This window comes from Lissotriton vulgaris, chromosome 10, assembly GCF_964263255.1.
Source record: "Lissotriton vulgaris chromosome 10, aLisVul1.2, whole genome shotgun sequence".
NCBI lineage: Eukaryota > Metazoa > Chordata > Amphibia > Caudata > Salamandridae > Lissotriton > Lissotriton vulgaris.
The window spans coordinates 196,603,531-196,625,677 of record NC_141698.1 but is presented as its reverse complement, the minus strand read 5'-3'; the positions used below and the strand labels follow the sequence as shown (position 1 = coordinate 196,625,677).

General features: G+C 51.3%; 1 protein-coding gene across 1 annotated transcript in view; it reads right to left on the bottom strand.

Annotated features, from left to right (window-relative positions):
* SMG1 (SMG1 nonsense mediated mRNA decay associated PI3K related kinase) overlaps positions 1 to 22,147 on the bottom strand; it is a 1,828,328-nt gene that overhangs the window by 590,173 nt on the left and 1,216,008 nt on the right. Inside the window, exon 44 of the mRNA XM_086940872.1 lies at positions 3,840 to 3,949. Within this exon, the coding sequence (XP_086796998.1) occupies positions 3,840 to 3,949 (110 nt within the window). The remainder of the gene's footprint in view (positions 1 to 3,839; positions 3,950 to 22,147) is intronic.

Sequence of the window (22,147 nt, the reverse complement as noted above, 5' to 3'; positions counted from 1 at the left end):
CCCACAGCCTGGACAGAACAGAGGGCCCCACAGGAGACGAGTCCAACGGACAGAGTAAGAAGCCCTGAACCCCCCAGGCAAGGGGAACCCCTACAATCAGAAGACGCAGAAAGACAAGGAAGCCCATTCACACTCCGCAGAGGAAACAAGGGCCAGTCAAGAGGAGGCCAAAGCCTCCCACACCCATACTAGGCAATCGAACATCCACTCAAGGTCAAGGCAAGGAAGAGAAGAACCGAGGAAGAAGATCAACCTCGAGACTCCAAGGAGACAAGTAGAATGTAAACAAGCCCTAAAACCGGGAACACGCCCCGTGAGGAGGGCAGCTGAGCCCACCACAGGCAGAAGTCAATAGACCAGACAGAACGGTGCTGACAGCAATAAAAGCAGGCGGAAGCAGAAAGAAGACCTGGGTCACCCCGGAAGAACTGGACATACCGCACCTGAAAGAGGGAGGAACACAAAATCCCACGCAAGCCTCAGGAAGGAGAGGCAGAACCTAATGCAGAGCCCAATGAAAGAAGTGGACAAGGAAAGAATGGCCGATCCACCAGAGTGCTCAAAAGACACCATGGAGTATAAAACAATACGCTGGCACCGGCAGTATAGCTAGAGGCAGAGAACCCACAAAACAATACACCTAGGGCAAGCAAGACGCTAGCCGAAGACAGACAGCAGGAAGGCCAAGAAGGGCCCAGACTCGCCTCAGGGAGGAGTCGACCTACAATTAGAGAATTGCATCTGCAACGTACTGCAACGCGCGGAGGGCCGGAGACAACCACAGCTCCCAACACAGAACAAGCTATATAACAGCTACCACTACCCCACATAGGGTATGTTAAGTCCCTGGATATGGGAACCCTCTTAGGAAGAAACCTCAGCAGCAGAGGACAACAGAAAAAAATCCACAGGAAAACTCCCGCAGAAGGCTTGTCAAGCAGCCAAAGAGAAAAAACAGAAGGCCTAATCTCAGGGCCAACAGGATGTAGATAACCCAGAGCAAAAACACAGTGAAGAAGGGCCAGCCAACAGAACCACAGTCCCAACAAGAGGACTCTAATGCACATGATAGCACACAGATCACACAACTGGGGCGACTCGCCCCAAAGAAAGAACAACTCCCAAAAAGTAGATCAAATCACAGGTCACTGAGGGGGAGAAGAGGGGGAGAAGAAGGAGGAGGAGCAGGAGGAGGAGGCCGAAGCCCCGCCAAGAACCTCTGGATGGCCGAATCCACTGGGGCATGTAACAACAGAATGCCATCAAAGGGAAGATCTACCAGCCATTCCCGCACATTTCCCGGGAACGCACTGTCCCAGAGCCAGGCATGGAGGCGAAGGGCAACCGAAGAAGCCATGGCACGACCAAGCACCTCTGAGATGTCCAGAGCAGAGCGAAGAATAAACGCTGCAAGCTCCCGACCATCCAAGGCATGGTGCCGCAAATCAACTCTAGCATCCTCCTGAGAAGCGGCAGATCCAAGGGTCACAGCAGAGTCCCACAAGCAGGAGGTGGCCCTAGCCAACACACAAAGTGTTAAGGGCCCGCAGGGCGGCACTGGTCGAAGAAAAAATATTGCGCCCCCAAGAGTTCAGCCAGTGGGCCTCCCGTGAAGGTGGAGACAACAGCGGAGACAGGGACGGAAAGGCAGTCCGTAAAAGGCGACTCGAAGCAGAGGTATGGAGGGAAAGACACACCAGGTCACGTGACGCCGGAAGGTGCAGATGTAGAAGGTGTTGGGGCACCGAATCCCCCGTGGCGGGCGCCCACAAGTCCCCGTCAAAGAAGAATGGAGCGAACCCTCAAATGGGAGCAAAAGCTGCCTCCCACCAGAGCCCTGGTGGAGAAATTCCAGAAGATGATCCGCTGGGAAATGTGCCGCCAGAACACCCATGCGCAAAATATCCACACCTGTGGAAACAGCGTGAGCGTAGGCCTCACCCGCCTCCGTAGGGCCCCGCGGTGGGGAAAGCAGCTCCTCCGTAGGCGACCGTTGCAAACTAAGGTGGCCGTCTCCTAAGCCAACCGGAGTGGGCGAGGGCCAGGTCCGGAAAGGAGAAAGAGGGACCGAGGAGTGGGGAATCTGTGGCTCCTCCGGCGAAAACCGCGTCAAAGCCGAGGAGCTGGCCTTTGATGAGGTTGGGGAAAAAGCCACGACGCGGCAGACCGTCTCCGGCGAGGATGACACTAGCAGGCACCCAACCTCTGGGGAAGAAGGGGCATCCGAGGACGAATCCGCGACCCGACGCCTGTCCGGCGCTGCAGAGTTCGCAACCTGAGGCAGGACGTCTTATGTTACGTTATGTTAAAAATTCTATAAAGCGCACTTACACCCAACGGTTTCATGGCGCTGTGAGCAAAGGGAGAACAAACATTTCAGCAGTGTAGTAACAGAAGAGGTATTTATTCATAAGCTTTACCGAACAGTAGAGTTTTCAGCAGTGACCTGAAGCGAGAGTAAGAAGTGGTTAATCTCAGCTCCAGGGGGAGTGCATTCCAACAGGAAGGGGCAAGGAACGAGAATCTAAGGCCACCGTGTCCTTTACGATTAAAGGTAGGGGTAGTGAGCAAGGCCAGGTGGGAGGAGCGAAGATTACGCGACGGAGAATAGTGGTGAAGAAAGTAAGAAATAAACACTGGACCTTGGCCTGCCAGTGCTTTAAAGGTAATGCAACCTAATTTGAATTTGCAGCGCTTGGCCACCGGGAGCCAATAAAGGGATTTGAGCAGGGGGCGAACATTATGGTGTCTAGGCTGATGGAAGATTAGCCGCGCAGCCTGATTCTGTACCAGCTGTAGGCGATTTAGCTGGTACGCGGGGATGCCAACATATAGAGTTGGCGTAATCAATCCTGGATACTACTAAGGCCAGAAGAGCCAGGGTGAGGGCCTCCGTGGTTAGGAAGCGGGAGATCTTGCGGATTTTCCGAAGATGGAAAAAGCTAGAGGAGACCACTGCATTAATGTGAGGCTTCATAGAGAGGTCCTTGCAAATGATGACTCCAAGGCTCTTGGCAGAGTCAACCGGGCAAGGAGGAGAACCAAGGCAGGAAGGCCAAAAAATAGAGCTCCAAGGATTGGAAGCACCCCCGATCAAGACCACCTCGGTCTTGTCGGGGCAAATGAGGTGAGGGTCTGTCGCCGACATCAGACGTCCACAAGACGAGCACGTCTTAAAGCCCGAAGGCATCCGCACACGGTTCCCACAACACGCACAAAGCGAAAAGGGAAAGGCCTAAACAGGCCCAGAGCACGAAACGGATCCGCGTTGCACGCAGAAAAGGAAACAACTGACGTAGGCGCGCCGGGGTGGGACCTATGTGACCTCGCTGACGCCACGTACGCGGACGGCGCCTGCGGAGTCGTGAGATGCCGTCCCCCCTGCGCGCAGAGGTGCTGTGCAAAAAGTTTCCAGATCCAGTCTCACGCCTCGGGGTTATTCTACGTTAAAATCTGCAGCTAGTAGTCTCTATCAAATAAGCCTCATGATGAATCGGAAGCCAGCATTTACCAAGGACAATGACACTAGCCAATGAAAAATATGGGAGGAGAGTGGGTGAGGCTTCCACAGCATACTCTACTACAGCATGCCTCGCAGAGCAAGCAGCGCATGGGCGCTGCAGCTAGGCTCGACCTAGAAAAGAACACCATAAATCCTTTCGCCAACAGACCAGGTGTTAAAAGTATACTGACACAAATACTCTCCCCCTCTTTGCTCACATTCAACAAAATACACAAATGAGCGGCCAGTCTAGTGGCATGCAGATGTAAATCTTCACAGCAACCTAATTAAAAGATTATGGTATACTCACATTATACAATAAGATTTCAACAGTTACCTGCTCACAGGAAAGTCTGAAAACACCTTCAACTCCGGTCACACCAAGTGCAGTTTCAATATTGTGTGTCATCCTGAATGGAACCTTTTCTGGAACTCGAAGGCTTTTGCCTAAAAGCAGACAAAACAGAATGTATTCCTTGATGGTTATTTCAGACCAAAGGACAACAGCATTTTTCTACAAAAATCTTCTAGGGGGTCAAATGAAGTATAAATTGCACAGGGCATTTAGGAAGGCAGTACAATATACATTGAGAAAGAGAAGTATTTGCCTGTAATATGCTTCCCTAAACTCTATACAGCTTTTAACATTGCATTTACTTAGCAAAAGAATTGGAGAAAGAGGGACACCAAAACTGCGATCAAAATGCTTAATTGAAAAAGCAGCATTTCTCAACTCACTTGGTAACTTTTTGGAATTTCTTGCTTTGTTCCTGGAAGGCATATCAACCCATGCAGCACAGAAGAAAAGGGACCAGAGTTCAGTTGAAACAAAGCTAGCTCAGGCATGAAGAATGGTATAGTTACCACTATTTGGAAAGCGACTTCTAGAGTGCAGACCATTTACTGACAATCTGCAGGTGTAGGAAAGTGGCCAGTTTTGACAGAAGTGCACTTGGTTCCTGCTGTCCAGGTCCCCATTTCCAGATCGGTTTCTCTAAAACTGTACACTTATCCGCCCAATTGGCAATACTTTTAGCACCAATGTAATTTCCTAGTAAATGGTACAATTGGTACCTAATCATGGGTACTAAAGAGGGTCCCTAAGGGCTGCAGAATGTATTGTGCCACCCTTAGGGACCCCTCACCACACTCATGCAAACTGCCATTGCAAGCTGTGTGACACGATGCAGACAAAAGCGAAAACATGACATGGCACACCTCCTGTTGACACTGCATGCAATATACGTGTCATCCTTACAGCAGGCCTTCCAGCCCTAAGGCTTGGTGCATTATATTGTGTGTGGCCATATTTGCATGAGTAGATATTCCCCTGTGATGTCCAAGTCGATTCTTGGACATTACAAGTGAACAGGGAAGCCATCTTGAGTACATGTACTGGGCAATGTTGTCTACGAGTTCCCCGGCTACACGAGGGCTGCACTGAAACCAAAGATATTTAGTATCAAACATCTTGTATTAATAAACGCACACGGATTCCAGTGATGGATTTATCAATACATGCACCAAGAAGGTACCGAGGTCATACAACAAAAAGGCAGAAAACCGGTCAACCCGTATTAAGACGGAGAATCTAGGATAAGTGAAGTATAGTATAAGAGCAGTGCTGAATTCAGCCCCACTATGCTAAGATGAATCCCATCAGCCCACCACACTGGCGGAGCATCATCATCTGGGAATTAAATGAGTGAATACAGTGCAATACACCCCTAACTCGGGGGAACATTCCTGCGCTGTACCAGGTTCTGGTAGGGTGTATCGTGACAACAATTTAAATATTTGTTTAATATTTTATTTAATTTTTCTCACACAATTTTTCTTATACTATTGCAGTAGCGTATACCATTCATGGTCCTGACGAAAGCCAGGTTACTGTTACCTATTGGGCTGAAACATGTCGACCCATGTCCTATTGCTATGAGATAGTTATTTTTACAAACTATCAGTCTTCACCTTTTTAATCTTGGCACTTGGTTAACACTTAATAAAGGATGGTTATGTATCCTGGTAGCCATTTTTAAATTTCACTATATTTTTCTTTTTTGCACTGCAATTTTTTCAGCACCACTGATTGAGATCATACTTGGGTTGATCGTTCATCTTTTGAGCACAGCGCAGGAATGTTCCCCTGAGTTAGGGGTGTACTGTACTGTATTCACTCATTTAATTCCCAGATGATGATGCTCCGCCAGTGTGGTGGGCTGATGGGATTTATCTCAGCATAGTGGGGCTGAATCAGCACTGCTCTTATACTATACTTCACTTATCCTAGACTCTCCGTCTTTATACGGGTTGACCGTTTTTCTGCCTTTTTGTTGTATGACTAGTTTATGGGGGATTGGAGACTATGTGGTCGTTAAAAATGTTTTCCCTTGGACCCTCTTTTGTAGATATGTTTATTAAGGTACCTTAGAGGTACCTCCTGAAACTTACCAGTCAACTAGTGTACTGGCTGACTGGTCCAGTCGAGACTGCCACCACCAACCCACTTCTGACCCCCTAGGAGCTGAGAGCCTCACTATCAGAGGTGAGGAACAAGGCATCCTCTGGCAGGAGGTGTTTAAACCTTCTCCAAACAGGATGGCTTGCAATCAGCATACGCAGGTTAAAGGCTTCAAAGTCTTTTCTGCCTTTTATATGCAACGCTGGCATCCCACAGGCCTGGGAGATGTCAATCCCTGCATGAGGCCCATTTGGCACTAGGAGAGGCGGGAAATTAGTATGTAAAGTAGGCATGGCGCACACCCCTAAGGTCAGCAGCCTGATGTGCCCCACTCCAGGAAAATTCTGCCCTCTTGGTGATGGCTGAATTCAGGAAACTAGGACGAGATTATGCCCAATTCCCAGAGGAAGTGGTCATATGGAGGCGTAGTGACCCAAGGGTAGTTCGCCTATTCATTACTACCCTCCACTCCTCTAACACCCCAAAATGTGGCATTTACGGTGCTCCCTGTATCCAGAACCTTAGATTCCACTGACTGAAAGAAGAAAAGGACAATAAAGAGCTGGCCCCCTGCAAGTACTTAAGACTGCTGTGGACGTTTGAAGCCAAACCCTGCCTGCCGAACAGAGACTCCACAATTGCAAAAACACATCATCCTGCAGCTGTGCATCCTCCACAAGCCCTGGAGGCTTGCCAGCCCAGCAGCCAGCATCTCCCTTGGACCTACACCCCTGCTTCTCTCAGGCACTGACCGAGACATTCAGTTTAAAGAAGCTGCTGTCCCCCAGGCCCACTGAGCAACAGCCACCCAGGAGAAGGTCAGCACACTCAAGGAGGTCAGATCAGTCTTCCTGCTAAGCCTGAAGACACCAGGACCTCCACAAGGCCTCCTGCACCAATACCCGGGGTACCGGACCCTTGCTACAACCAAAGCTTGTTGAAAGTCCCGTTCAGACTCCAACAACATCACCGATGACCAGCCGACGAGGGATGTCAGGCAGCAGAAGCCAGCACCAAGTGGCCCAGCTGTCCTTATTTTGCCCACCTTGCAGGTTCCGACGACAAAAGTGAGCGCCTTGATGCGTGAGAACCAGCCGGCCACAAAAACACTGCACCTGAGCGCCTGGCCTGGGACTAAAGAAACAAACTGCACCCCTACGCTGCCTGGACCCTCGCTAACCAAGTACCCCGATGCCCCATTGGGAGCTCCTGGACTTATCCCCAAGTCCCCCTTTTCAGCCTATTTCCAAGTTCCCACTCCCCCCCTTGCCTTCTACCACGTAGCGTGCGTGCAAGACTACCAACCCATTCATCACCTCTGCACCCAGACTCCGCAGGAAAGGCATGACCAATCTGCTGGTGGAACTTTGGTCCTTGTCCCCTGACAACTTCAATCTAAAAGGGTTCCACTAAAACGTATTTCAAGTATATGTATGCAGCGAATGTTCTTTCTCCCATAGGAAAGCATCACGCGTAAAACTGCACTATTGGATAAGTTGCTAAAACTGTAAAAACTCTATTCTGAAAAATAACTTACTTGATAACGAAGTCCTTGAGCTCAAAATATACATAAAAATACTTATTTTTCTAAATTGGTGGGGGATCTTTTTGTGTGCGTGCATCATTTATTGACTGTGTGCAACAAGTGTCCAACCCTCCTCTATGACGAGCCTAAGGCACAAGTTACTACTTGTGTAACGATATATCTGTAAGAGACATTAGTTAGTGATAGATTCCTTACCTTAGAATATCCCCAGGCGTCAGACTGGATCCGGAAATTTTTGCGTAGCAATACCCCTGCGCGCTGGTAGGCGTCGTCTGCGGCTCCGCGTCCGTCGTCGGCGTCGTGAGCGCCGGGATGACGTCGTCGGAGTATATAGACGGCGCCCATGCGCGCTGACGTCAGTTCTGATAACACAGCTTTTCCGCGCCAGATACGCAGAGCCATGATAGAACTAACACTGGTGCCATGAAACTAGGGCCCTGAAAGGGGATGACCTTAACCCTAAATATCGGTTCGCAGAACGGGGAGGATGGGAGGGCGGTAAGGAATCTATCACTAACTAATGTCTCTTACAGATATATCGTTACACAAGTAGTAACTTGTGCATCTGAAAGAGACACGTTAGTGATAGATTCCTTACCTTAGAATAGATACCCCAGCAATACCAACCCCGGTGGTGGGTCTGCGAACCAATATCACACCAGAAAGTCCTGGAGGACGGAACGGCCAAAGAAGCCATCCCTCCGGACTTGACTGTCCAGGCAGTAGTGTCTTGCGAACGTGTGCAGCGAGGCCCACGTGGCTGCCTGACAGATGTCCTGCAGGGGGACACCGCGGCCCAGGGCAGTTGTCGTTGCCGTGGCCCGAGTGGAGTGAGCCCGCAATCCAGCCGGGGGCTCCTTCCTCGCCATGGAGTAGCATGCTTGGATGCACAAGATGATCCACCTGGAGATGGTCCTCTTGTGTACAGCCTTTCCCTTCTTCGCGCCCACGTAACCAACGAAGAGTTGGTCATCCACCCGGAATTGGCGAGTGCGGTCTAGGTAGTAGGAGAGCGCACGTTTTGGATCCAGGCGGTGGAGCCTCTCCTCCTCTTTCGAGGGATGCGGAGGCGGAAAGAAGGTGGGCAAGGTGATGGACTGCCCGATGTGGAAGGCCGTGACAACCTTGGGCAGAAAGGAAGGTCGTGTACGCAACACCACCTTATCAGGATGAACAGACAGGAAAGGTGGAGAAGAAGAAAGAGCCTGGAGCTCACTCACCCTCCTGGCAGAGGTGATGGCAACCAGGAAGGCCGTCTTTAGAGTAAGGAGACGAAGAGGGCAGTTATGAAGTGGCTCAAAGGGAGCACACATCAGATAGGTGAGAACAAGATTCAAGTCCCACTGGGGCATCACGAAGGGAACAGGAGGGAACATGTGCGTGATGCCCTTCAGAAATCTACTCACAATAGGGGACTTGAATAAAGAAGGCTGATCTGGTAGCCTCAAGAAGGCTGAAAGAGCAGAAAGGTACCCTTTAAGAGTGCCCAGAGCAGAGCCCTGCTGGGCAAGGGAAAGAAGAAAGAGCAGCACTTCCGAAAGGGGTGCAGAGAGGGGATCCACAGCCTTTGCTGCGCACCATGCCACAAATCTATTCCACCGGCAGGCGTATACCGACTTCGTGGAGGGACGCCTGGCTGCCAGAATGATGTCACAGACTTCGGGAGGCAAGTCAAATGGCCTCAACTGCCGCCGCTCAATCTCCAAGCTTGTAGGTGGAGACTGGACAGGTTCGGGTGCAGGACCGTCCCCTGCTGCTGCGACAGAAGGTCCTCCCGAAGAGGCAGACGAATCGGGGGATCGACTGACATGCTGAGTAGCTCGGGATACCAGTATCTTCGTGCCCAGTCCGGAGCCACAAGGACGACCTGGGCCCGGTCGCGCCTGATCTTCTTCAGCACTCTGGGCAGAAGTGGTATAGGCGGAAAGGCGTACAACAGACCGCAGCTCCACTCGCGCCGAAAAGCGTCTCCGAGCGAGTGCCGCCTTGGAAACTCCAACGCGCAGAACTGCTGACATTGCGCGTTCTCTTCTGTGGCGAATAGATCTAACCAAGGCTCTCCCCACTGTCGAAAGAGACCTTGCGCCACGTCCGAGTTCAGACGCCATTCGTGATCCATCATGCACCGGCGGCTGAGTTCGTCCGCCCTGGCATTCAGAGAGCCTGCCAGGTGTTGAACCACCAGGGTCACGCCCTGATGTTCCAGCCACTGCCAGAGGCGCAGAGCCTCCTGGCAAAGGGTCCACGACCCCACACCGCCCTGTTTGTTGCAGTACCACATGGCGGTGGTGTTGTCGGTGAACACTTGCACCACACTCCCCCTGACAGAGGGGAGGAATGCCTTCAGTGCAAGACGAATCGCCCGCAGCTCCAGAAGGTTGATGTGGAGCCGGGACTCCGCCGGAGACCAGAGGCCTCTGATCTCCGCCTCTCCCATGTGGCCTCCCCAGCCCTGGAGGGACGCGTCCGTCACAACTACGTGCTCCGGCTGGGGTAGAGAGAGGGGTCTGCCACTGACCCAGTCGCGGTCCGTGAGCCACCACTGCAGTTGCTTCGCAGTGCCCTCCGAGATCAGGACATGATCGGACAGGTTGCCCTGATGCTGGGCCCACTGAAACTTCAGGTCCCACTGCAGAGCCCGCATCCGCCACCTGGCGTGACGCACCAGAAGGATGCAGGAGGCCATCAGTCCCAGAAGCCGCAGCGTCAACCTGACCGAGACTCGGGATAACGGTCTGAAGACAGGAATCAGAGCCTGAATATCCCGAACCCGCTGCTCGGGTGGGTAAACCCGGAACTGCGCCGAGTCGAGAACCGCTCCGATGAAAAGGAGCTTCTGAGAGGGACACAGGTGTGACTTCGGCACATTGACGGAGAACCCCAGCAAGTGCAGGAGGTCGGCCGTAGTCTGGAGGTGGGTGACGACTGTCTGGGGCGAGCCTGCCTTCAACAACCAGTCGTCGAGGTAGGGGAAGACTGACACCCCTTGCCTGCGCAGATGGGCTGCGACCACCGCCATCACCTTCGTGAACACCCGTGGGGCGCTGGTAAGGCCGAAGGGGAGCACGGTAAACTGAAAGTGCTCTAGGCCTACCGTGAACCGCAGGTAACGCCGGTGGGCCGGCAGGACGGGGATGTGGAAATAGGCGTCCTGCAAGTCCAACGCTACCATCCAGTCTCCTGGGTCCAGGGCAGCCAGGACCTGAGCCAAAGTGAGCATCTTGAACTTCTCCGTCCGGAGGAAGCCGTTGACGTTCCGCAGATCCAAGATAGGGCGTAGGCCCCCTTTGCCCTTCTTGGGTACCAGAAAGTAGTGGGAGTAACAGCCACGTCCTACTTCTGGCCCAGGAACGCGCTCGATGGCCCTCTTGGCCAAGAGGGCCGAAACTTCCTCTTGCAGAAGTTGCAAGTGATCCCCCGACACACGGTGGTATTGAGGTGGCATGGATGGAGGGGAAGACTCGAAGGGGAGGGAGAAACCCCTTCGGACAATTTGCAGCACCCACCTGTCCGAAGTGACTGTATGCCAGTGGGAGAGGTGATGGCGAACCCTGCCTCCCACAGGCGTCACATGGGCCTGAAAACTCGGACTAGGAAGGTTTTGAGGCAGGGGCTGCTGAGGGGGGTGTGGACTGGCCTCGCCGCTGACCCCGACCACCGCCGCGGCGGTTCCCACGTCCGCCACCGCGCTGCTGGATATTTTGCGGCGTGTGGCTGGCGGTCCGTGGTGGGGCGCCCCTTCCGTGGCCACGAAAGGAGCGAAAGGCACCCGATTGCTGGCGTGGGGCCGTAAGGCCCAAGGACTTGGCCGTGGCCCTGGAGTCCTTGAAACGTTCCAGCGCATGGTCTGCCTTGCCGCCGAAGAGGCGACGGCCATCAAACGGCATGTCCAGGAGGGTGGCCTGGACATCGGCCGAGAAGTTGGCGGACCTCAACCAGGCGTGGCGTCGAACCGCCACCGTCGTTGCCATCGCCCTGCCCAGTGAGTCCGTGGTATCCAGCCCACACCGGATAGAAAAACGTGCCGCATCTCGGCCGTCCGCAAGGGTTTGGCTGAGTTTAGCCCTGACCTCCTCAGGGCATTGTGGCAGCACCTCCGCAACCGTGTCCCACAGAGTGTGGGTGTAGCGGCCCAAGAGACAGTTGGTGTTCACTGACCGTAGCCCTAGGCTCACAGACGAGAAGACCTTCTTCCCGAACTGCTCATATCTCTTGGATTCCCTGTCGGGCGGGGCCGACGGGAATGCGGTCTGGGAGTTGGAGGCCTGGATGACCAGACTCTCGGGGGTGGGGTGGGTGGACAAAAAGCAAGGGTCGCCCGGTGCCGGGCGGTAGCGTCTGGCCACGTTCCTGTCCACAGGGGGGCCTGTGGCGGGCTTGGACCAAGTGCCCAGAAGAACGTCACACAAGGCCTCGTTGAACGGCAGGAGGGGCTCCGCGGAGCCGGACTGCTGTTTGAGGACCTCGGTGAGGAGATTAGTCCTCACGGCCGCGACGGGGAGCTGAAGGTTTAAGGCCTTAGCTGCCTTCGTCAACACTACACTGTAAGCAGAACCCGCCTCCGAAGCCACAGTCGGGGGCGACGTAAATCCAGTGTCTGGCGAGGTGTCAATACCACTGGCCTCCCCAAGCTCATATGTCCAGTCCTGATTCGACTGGCAATCACGTGCCAGAGGGTCTTCGGACCCCTCCCATTGCTCCTCGTCACCTGGCTCCTGGAGACCAGGATTAACAGCCAGGGCCTCCTCGTGGAGATAGAACTCCCTGAAGGCCGACGGAATCGGCGCCCAGCGGCGCCCCTCCGACTCCTGAGTAGGACCGTAGGAAGCATTGGGGTCGGCAACCACATCGGCTGCCGGGGACGACACCTGAAGGGACGGCGCCGGCGAGGTCGTAAGGTCGACCGGCGAGGTCCCGGATCCGGAGCCGGATCCAGCGAGGTCGCGCGGCGCCGGGACCTAAGTCGCCAGCGGCGCCGGGCCCGAAGCGCCCGACGTCGTCGGGGCCGAAGCGCCCGACCCGGAAGGACCTCCAGACGGAGCCGATCGGCCCGAAGGCGCCACGGGAACCGACTGAGGAGGGAGGGCCCTCATGGCCATGAGGTACCTCTCGACCTCCTCCTGCGACGCGCCGTGCCCAGGGACCCGAAGGTGTGGGGCAGGCGGCGACGCTTGCGACTCCCGCGGAGCCGCGTGGGCGGTGTCGCCCGAGTCCCCGGTCGCATCGTGCGAGCGACGGGGCGGGTCGGAGGATCGATGGTGTCGCTCCGACCTCTCATGCCTCTTACCTGAGGACTTGGAACCAGACGATCGGTGTCCACTCCCGGAACGTCGATGACTCCGACCTCGCGACCTGTCCCTCGACCTCCCGTGGGACCGGGACCGGGACCTGGAGCGGCGCGGGGCCGACTGCCTCAGCTCGAGACGCTTGCGGGACCGCTCCCGCCTAGCCTTCGACGTCAGGGCCCGGCAGTCGGAGCAGGTTCGATCGTCGTGGTCGAGGCCTAAGCACTTCAGGCACCGGCGATGGGGGTCCGTGACCGACATGAGTCGGCCGCACTTCGAGCAAGGCTTGAACCCGGGCATCCCTGGCACCGATAGTCGAGAATCGACTAAATAGAGGATCAAAAAGATCAAAAAAGTTTTCAGTCAAAGAGTGACTGGGGGTAGAGCTTCTTCCGGATCTGCGCTAGCTGGCGCGGAAAAAAGAAGAACTGACGTCAGCGCGCATGGGCGCCGTCTATATACTCCGACGACGTCATCCCGGCGCTCACGACGCCGACGACGGACGCGGAGCCGCAGACGACGCCTACCAGCGCGCAGGGGTATTGCTACGCAAAAATTTCCGGATCCAGTCTGACGCCTGGGGATATTCTAAGGTAAGGAATCTATCACTAACGTGTCTCTTTCAGATTCAGCTCGACAAAACTACCGTAGATAGAACACCTTGGGGTTGCTAGAGCAAGCTTCTGTCCACTCCGAAAGGGTGCCTGGAGTCTTTACACAACATACCTCTTTTTGGTATACTATCTGAAGAACCATCTTCTCACAGCAGGTAATCTCATCTAGTGTGGTGAAATAATGTTTCTTAGATTAATTATAATTCAGAGATGTACACAGCCGGGAACTTTTGAGTGAGTACTCTTCTATCCAACCCCCACCATGAAAAAAAAGAGAATTGTCTGATTTCAGAGTGTTAGGCCTATGGGGATAATGGTGGAGACAAAGAGGCAACATAAAATGGGAGACGCTCTACACTGGTAAAGATTGAATGGAAAAAATTCTTCAACATTATCATGAATGAAGAAGACCTCAATAGATCAAGTGCGAGTACAGGAGAAAAACAAGTATTGGGAGGAAATTCTTATTGGGTGAAATATATTCAACACTTTAGGAATGAAGGAGGGATGACTTGTAAATATTACTACATCATGATGAAAAAGTATATGGCTTTGAGGTGCAGAGCGATTATGTTCCCTGACTAGCTTTGTGGAATTTATTCTGGTCAACAAGAGCAGTTTTCCTGGAAATAAGTTTCATGAAACAGGTGACTGAGATTTTCAAAGCCTGGAGCATCAAGTCAGTAGATAAGATTCAAAGCCAATCTGCCAATCAGTCTCTGGTAGAGGAAGACAAACTAGGACTATTGCAGTAGGCTGTAAAATCCAATGAAGGTTCTAGAGACATCTACCTACTTGCTTGTTTCCATCAGGTAACTGGAAAATACTTTTAGCACTGAGAGAAGGTAGTGTCCTTGGGACTGTCCACAGACAGCATCTTAACCACTTGCACTTGTACTGGGCTCTGCAAGTAGTTTGTATGGCAGCTTCGAGAATACGCAGCTTGTTTGAGGAAAAACCTAAGAAGGCAACTGTATGTGGAGCCAGAACCAGGGTTTTAAGATCAGTGATTTTCTTGAAATGTGAAAAATACTCTAGTCACCAACAGCTGGAATTTGCATTCTCATGGGAATGGCCTCCTTCTGGCAAAGAAGCAGGAAGGCCATGATCCAGGCCTTATGAGACTAATCCATAGTGACCAAGGTGAATAAGTCCCAGGGCTGTAAATGCTGTAACTGACATTTCAAAGTAATGTCACAAACAAATCTTGATTTCTTGGAGAAAACCTTGTCTCTCATAGATAGAGTTTGAGGACCTGAGCCATGAGGACTTTTTTGTGAATTAACTGGTATTCATGGTCAAGATAGCCATATCAATGAGGTTATCGTCCTCCAGTAGTTTGGTCTGCTTTCTTGCACTTTTACCATATCAACCCTGTTATGGACAGTAAAGTTATCCATCTCTAGCACAACATTTGACTGCAACGCTTTCTTGATCCAAGACTAAGCCTGGGCATAGTGCTGGTTCATGCTCACCACCGGATGGATGCTCAAGACCAAAAGTTGGCAATGTTCAGGGACATCTGACAGTGAGCCAGGACCATGAATAGTAGTAAGGCAGGCAGGGATGCATGTTTGATTGCAAAGAAAGTCAATGTGTGACCGGATGGGCAGCTCAGTTCTGAAAGCAGAAGCAAACTGTGTGCTGCGACTTACTGATCTAAAAATAGGTCGCTCTCCTGGTGAACACGAGGATGTTGCTCAGGATCCCACATGAACAGATGGATAATGTCGGTTGCATTTTCAGTCTGATGGTGTCCTGGTAGCAGGAGTGGCAGCAGTAAAGGTTGTGGGGAGTTTGGCACCTAATTATGGGGGGTGCTGCTTGGGGTGGTGCTGGTTGCAATGGCCAATGACATAGCAGTTAATGCAGCCGGTTTTGAAGATGGTGCGGGCTAGCATAGGGAGCCAGTGGAGTCCCTCCAGGATGGAGGATTGCAGCGAAGTGCTCTTTTTGACATGGTCACCCCTACCTTTTGCCTCGTACATGATGTGATCTTGACTGAAGGTGCACTGGGTTCCTGCTAACCAGGTCCTCAGTGCCAGAGCTCTTTCCCAAAACTGTACAATTGTTCCCCCAATTGGAAAAACTGTTAGCACTTTCTTTAAGTTCATAGTAAATGGTACCCTGGTAACCAAGGCCTGACGTGCTAAAGAGGGTCCCTAGGGTCTGCAGCACGAATTGTGCTACCCTTAGAGACATAACACCAAGCACATGCACGACTGCCATTGAAGTAAAAAATGAAAACACAACATGTCACCCATCTCTGGGTGCCTGTCATGCCCCGAGGTCCCAATCGAGGCGCCTGGTGTTCCTTTAAACGCTGGTGGCCTGGGATTCTATTTAAGGCACACCGATTCACCAGAACGCTGCTTTGCGTTCGGCTCACTTCCTGCTCTTCCGTCCCTGTGGCGTTTGCCTGACTTCCGGTTTTGTTTGTGGTGTTACCGGCCCTGAGCGTTCCATCCTGCGTGCCGGTGATCTGCTCCACTGTTTACCATACAATCTCTGGCAGTTCAAATTTACCGCGTTTTGTTTGGGGCACTTAGTGATTTCTTCGAGGCTTCCTTAGAACACGTTTGCTGTAATTCGTGTTTGTTCGCATCATTTCTTTTTTCCCCTATCCTGGTGCTCCGCCCGGCGGCCGGGTCTTTCCCCGTCGCCCGGCCGGGTGCTGCTTACTGCACATTCGTATCAGGTTCACTGGCCGGAGCTGTCTCCCGTTGGGTGAACCACCCTCTTCAGCCTTCCCTTTGGCAGTTTGCCATAATCCTTCCTTTGGGGCACTTGCGCGGACCAGTGTTTGGTGTGTTGTGCTTCTCAGTTACCAGAATCACAGTAACAGCGCGTAGCGCTGCCTCTCTTATATTCTTGTTTGTGGTTATTGATGGATGTAACAAGGTTGTGACACTTTTGGCAGATTACACTTTGTACATACGGCAGACGAAAGACTCGTGCAAGCACATTATAACTTGGAATAGGGTGAGGTACAAGCCAAGCATTCCTCAAACCCGCGTGGTGAGATAAACAGAATATCTTCTAATACATACTAACATAAGTTTGGGGTAGAATGTTATAATCTAAGTCTTTTTATTGCACAGGGAGTAAACACCATAATTACCCACCATTGGTATTCCAAAGCTCTGACTATTACTGTGGTAGGTGACACATGTATTGGAGATATACAAAAGCTTGTTGTACAGTATAGGTTGTAACCTTATCCTTCCCTTACAGCCTGCCTCCTCATCCAGAATCCACGCTGAGGTGCCACATTCAGGATCTGCTATCTTCTTCCCCAACCTTTCCTTGTTTTGTTTCCCTGTTTTCCCCTGGCGTGCCATCCGATACTCTAGAGTCTGATAGAGTCGGAAGGCCGTAGGGGACGACTGAGGACTACCCTCCAAGTTCCTGATGCTCATGCGGAACAAGCCTGAAACCATTACAGAACGCAAAGCCCAAGTGGTGTGTTCTGCCCGAGCGTCATGGAATTGGGAACGGTCACCCTGGTGGATCTCGCTGGTACGATAGGTAACCTGCAGGCAGAGACACAGGCCTTAGCTAACAGAGTGGATGCTCTCCAGCTCCAACAGTCGACAGGAGCGCCGGGTGGAGGATCTAATGTTGCGCCGCCAGTAGTACAGGTCTCTACACTTCCATCCATTCCGTTAGCACCCCCTGAGAGGTTTTCGGGGGACGCGGCACGATGTGCGGCTTTCCTTAGTCAATGCCAGCTGCATTTTTCTTGTAAAGCTGCTTGTTTTCCTTCTGACCAGTCTCGAGTAGCTTTTGTAATATCATACCTTAGCGGTCCTGCAGCCAATTGGGCCATTCCTTTGGTAGACAGAGACGACCCACTGTTGCGTAGTTTCCCAGCTTTTAAGAGGGAATTCCGTAAACTATTTGACAGGCATATGTATACCTATTCCTCTGATACTGAGCTATTAGGACTTAAACAGGGTACTCAAGATCTTGTCGCATACATAACATCATTTAGGAGACTGGTGGTAGAATCCAACTGACCCGTAGGTCTGGACTTACGGTCTCTCCTTCTGATTTTATGATAGGTCCCACTAATCATTTTTTTGTTTCGGCATACCTTACATATGGGCAACATGTTTCTGTGATGATAGATTCAGGTGCCTCTGGTAATTACATGGATACGGATTGGGCAAAAGAAAACATGATACCCTGTATTGAAAAGGAGGTAATCAGTAATGTCACCACTATAGACGGCAGCTCTCTTGTCTCTGGGCCTGTAACCCATAGTACAGTACAGCTTCACATGAAAATAGACCCTAATCATCATGAAGAAATAAACTTCGATCTAATCTGTTCTCCGCAATTCCGGGTACTTCTGGACATCCCATGGTTGAGACTTCACAATCCCAACATTGATTGGGAAAATTCTACTCTGACGTTTCATCAGACTATCTGTCCAAAGCCTTTAGTGGCGGCGGTTGAAGTAGTAACCAACACCGAGAAGGATGATAATCTTGTGTCAGTATTACCGTCCTGTTATCAAGATCTACAGTCAGTCTTTGATGCCAAGGAAGCTGAAGTACTTCCTCCACATAGGGTCTACGACTGTCGCATTGACCTAGAGATAGGAGCAAGAATCCCATGCAGTAGGGTTTATGCTCTCACTGAGAAGGAAAATTTGTATTTGAGTGACTACTTAGACACCATGCTTGAGAAAGGCTTTATTAGACCTTCACGCTCCCCAGCGTCATCTTCATTGTTTTTTATTCCCAAACGAGAAGGGGGACTTCGCTGTTGTATTGACTACAGAAGATTGAATGATGTCACCATCAAGAACAGTTATCCTTTGCCTCTTATCGCCTCCCTCCTTGACAGAGTGCGTAATGCCCAGTTTTTTACCAAACTGGACCTGCGAGGTACCTACCATCTTGAACGTGTCAAGGAGGGAGACGAGTGGAAGATGGCTTTTTGTACGAAGTACGGTCTTTTTGAGTACCTTGTGATGCCCTTTGGGCTTTGTAATGCCCCTGCGGCTTTTCAGTTCTTTATAAATGAAGTGCTCAAGGATATGCTTGATGTATATGTGATAGCGTACATTGATGATCTGTTGATTTTCTCTTCTACTATGACGGAACATGTGCAACACATGCGGAATGTGTTGGAACGCCTACTCGACAATCATCTGTATTGCAAATTGGAAAAGTGCACTTTCAATACACAAGAGGTCCCTTTTTTGGGTTTTGTTGTCTCTCCTTGGGACCTCAGCATGGATCCCGCTAAGGTTAGGGCTGTTCTCTCATGGCCGGCGCCTCGGAATGTTAAAGAGATTCAGAGTTTCCTGGATCTAGCCAATTTCTATCGGCGGTTTATCCAGGGTTTTTCGGACTTGGTTGCCCCCATTACTGTCTTGTTAAGGAAGGGTGTTCCTTTTGTATGGTCCCGTGAGGCCGATCGCTCTTTTCAGCTCCTGAGGGATGCCTTTACGCATGCACCTGTGTTGCGTCATCCAGATCTTGCCTTTTTGTGGTGGAAGTGGACGCTTCTCAAGTGGCAGTGGGAGGCGTCTTATCGCAAGCGGATCCAGTGTCAGGAGAATGTCACCCTGTCGCCTACTACTCCCACAAGTTTACCCCGGCTGAATACAATTATGCAGTGGGGGACAAGGAGCTCCTAGCGATTAAAAAGGCTTTCGAGGAGTGGAGGCAATACTTACTAGGCGCTCAATACCCAGCCTTAGTATATACTGACCATCGTAACCTCCAGTATATCAAGTCAGCCAAAGCTTTATCCATGAGACAATTACTTTGGTCCCAATTCTTTAGCGAGTACGACTTTACCGTCCACTACAGGCCAGGGAGAAGAAACGGAAAGGCGGACGCGTTGTCTCGACTGGGTTTTGAACCTTCGGTGGAATTCGTAGATCCACCAATATCATTCCTAGGGAGAAGGTCATAGGAGGGATACTCACCGAGGAGGGTTTTTTGGGTCAGGTCAGGACAAGCCAAGCCTCAGTGGACATGCATGACATGGTGGGCTCTCGGGTATGTTTGCGTGCAGGGTGGAGTGGTATTGCCTACCCGTGAATTGCAAGAGCAGGTATTAGATTGGTATCATGCACATCCCGTGGCAGGCCATCCAGGAATTAAAAGGACAATTAAAGCAGTGCGTTAACGATTCTGGTGGCCTACTATGCTTAAAGACATAGAATCCTTTGTGAAAACTTGTCATGTGTGTGCACAAAGCAAAGTATCTCACCAAAACCCAGTAGGGTTACTTATGCCCCTACCTTCTCCACCAGGCCCTTGGCATACAGTGTCACTTGACTTTATAGTGAAGTTACCACTCACCACAAAGAAAAACAATACCTTGTTAGTTATTGTAGACTTGTTCACGAAAACGGCTCACTTTGTTCCTTTGAGGGGGTTACCCACAGCTGTTGAATTGGCTTTAGTGTTTCTGCAGCAGGTAGTCCGCCTCCATGGGTTACCTTCTGTCTTGATTTCGGATAGGGGGGCACAATTTGTGTCTCGTTTCTGGAGGTGTTTATGTTCTTTACTCCAGATAGATGTTAGACTGTCCTCTAGCCACCACCCTCAATCAGATGGGCAGACAGAGAGGGTTAATCAATGTTTCGAACAGTACATCAGGAACCAATTCTTACAATCCCTTGTAGACTGGGATGAGCTAGTCTGGGTGGCTGAAATTTCGTACAATAGCCCGCATTCCTCCATTGACACCACACCTTTCTTTTGTTCCTACGGTTTTCACCCTAAATTACAACCATCAGGGATCCCAGCGAACAGTCCAACACCAGCACCAGCTGCAGCTGACATGGTGGAGAGATTATAGGAGGTACATAAAAGGGCCCTAGAACACCTAGAGATGGCTAAAGTAAGATACACGGAGGGGGCGAATTTACACAGGAGATTGGAACCCATCTATACACCCGGGGATAAGGTGTGGCTGTCCACAAAATACATATCACTTAGTGGTCCACGCAGGTTCAACCCCAAATATATAGGTCCTTACAGGGTGATAAAGATGATTAACCCAGTGGCCATGAAGCTGGAGTTACCAGCTTCTTTCCGAATTCACCCTGTATTCCATGTTTCATTGTTAAAACCGGTTGAACCAGGCACCAAACTGCCAAAGAAACCCGCTCCCATAACCATCCAGGATACTGAGGAATAAGAGGTTGAGTCTATATTGGATTCACGTAGAGTGAGGAGAGACCTTCAGTACTTTGTACATTGGAAGGGTTATGGAGTCGAGGAACGCACCTGGGAACCCGCTAGTAACGTACACGCCCGCGGTTGGTCCGTTTGTTTCATCAGAAGCATCCAGACAAACCCAAACCGGGGGTGGGGGGGGTCGGGGGGGGGGGGGATGGGTGCCATTGTGGGGCGAGAGTGCTGTCATGCCCCGAGGTCCCAATCGAGGCGCCTGGTGTTCCTTTAAACGCTGGTGGCCTTGGTTTCTATTTAAGGCACACCGATTCACCAGAACGCCGCTTTGCGTTCTAGCGTTTGGCTCACTTCCTGTTCTTCCGTCCCTGTGGCGTTTGCCTGACTTACGGTTTTGTTTGTGGTCCATCCTACGTGCCGGTGATCTGCTCCACCGTTTCCAGTACAATCTCTGGGGGTTCAAATTTACCGCGTTTTGTTTGGGGCACTTAGTGATTCTGTCGAGGCTTCCTTAGAACACGTTTGCTGTAATTTGTGTTCGTTTGCATCATTTCTTTTTTCCCCTATCCTGGTGCTCCGCCCGGCGGCCGGGTCTTTCCCCGTCGCCCGGCCGGGTGCTGCTTACTGCACATTCGTATCAGGTTCACTGGCCGGAGCCGTCTCCCGTTGGGTGAACCACCATCTTCAGCCTTCCCTTTGGCAGTTTGCTATAATCCTTCCTTTTTGGGCACTTGCGTGGACCAGTGTTTGGTGAGTTGTGCTTCTCAGCTACCAGAATCACGGTAACAGCGCGTAGCGCTGCCTCTCTTATATTCTTGTTTGTGGTTATTGATGGATGTAACAAGGTTGTGACACTTTTGGCAGATTGCACTTTGTACATACGGCAGACGAAAGACTCGTGCAAGCACATTATAACTTGGAATAGGGTGAGGTACAAGCCAAGCATTCCTCAAATCCGCGTGGTGAGATTTACAGAATATCTTCTTATACATACTAACATAAGTTTGGGGTAGAATGTTAAAATGTATGTCTTTTTATTGCACAGGGAGTCAACACCAGAATTACCCACCATTGGTATTCCAAAGCTCTGACTATTACTGTGGTAGGTGACACATATGTATTGGAGATATACACAAGCTTGTAGTAGAGTATAGGTTGTAACCTTACCCTTCCCTAACAGCCTGCCTCCTCATCCAGAATCCACACTGAGGTGCCACATTCAGGATCTGCTACCTTCTTCCCCAACCTTTCCTGGTCTTGTTTCCCTGTTTTCCCCTGGCGTGCCATCCGATACTCTAGAGTCTGATAGAGTCGGAGGGCCGTAGGGGACGACTGAGGACTACTCTCCAAGTTCCTGACGCTCCTGCGGAACAAGCCTGAAACCATTACAGTGCCATGCCCCCTACCACTACATATGATGTTTGTAAGTCTCCACTATCGCAGGCCTGAGAGCCCTAAGGCAGGGTCCTTAATATTCTATATGAGAGGATACTGGCATGAGCAGATATGCCCCTGTGCTGTCAGTTTGATTACTCCCAGTGCAAGAATACAGGGAAGCCATTTTAAAACATGTGCT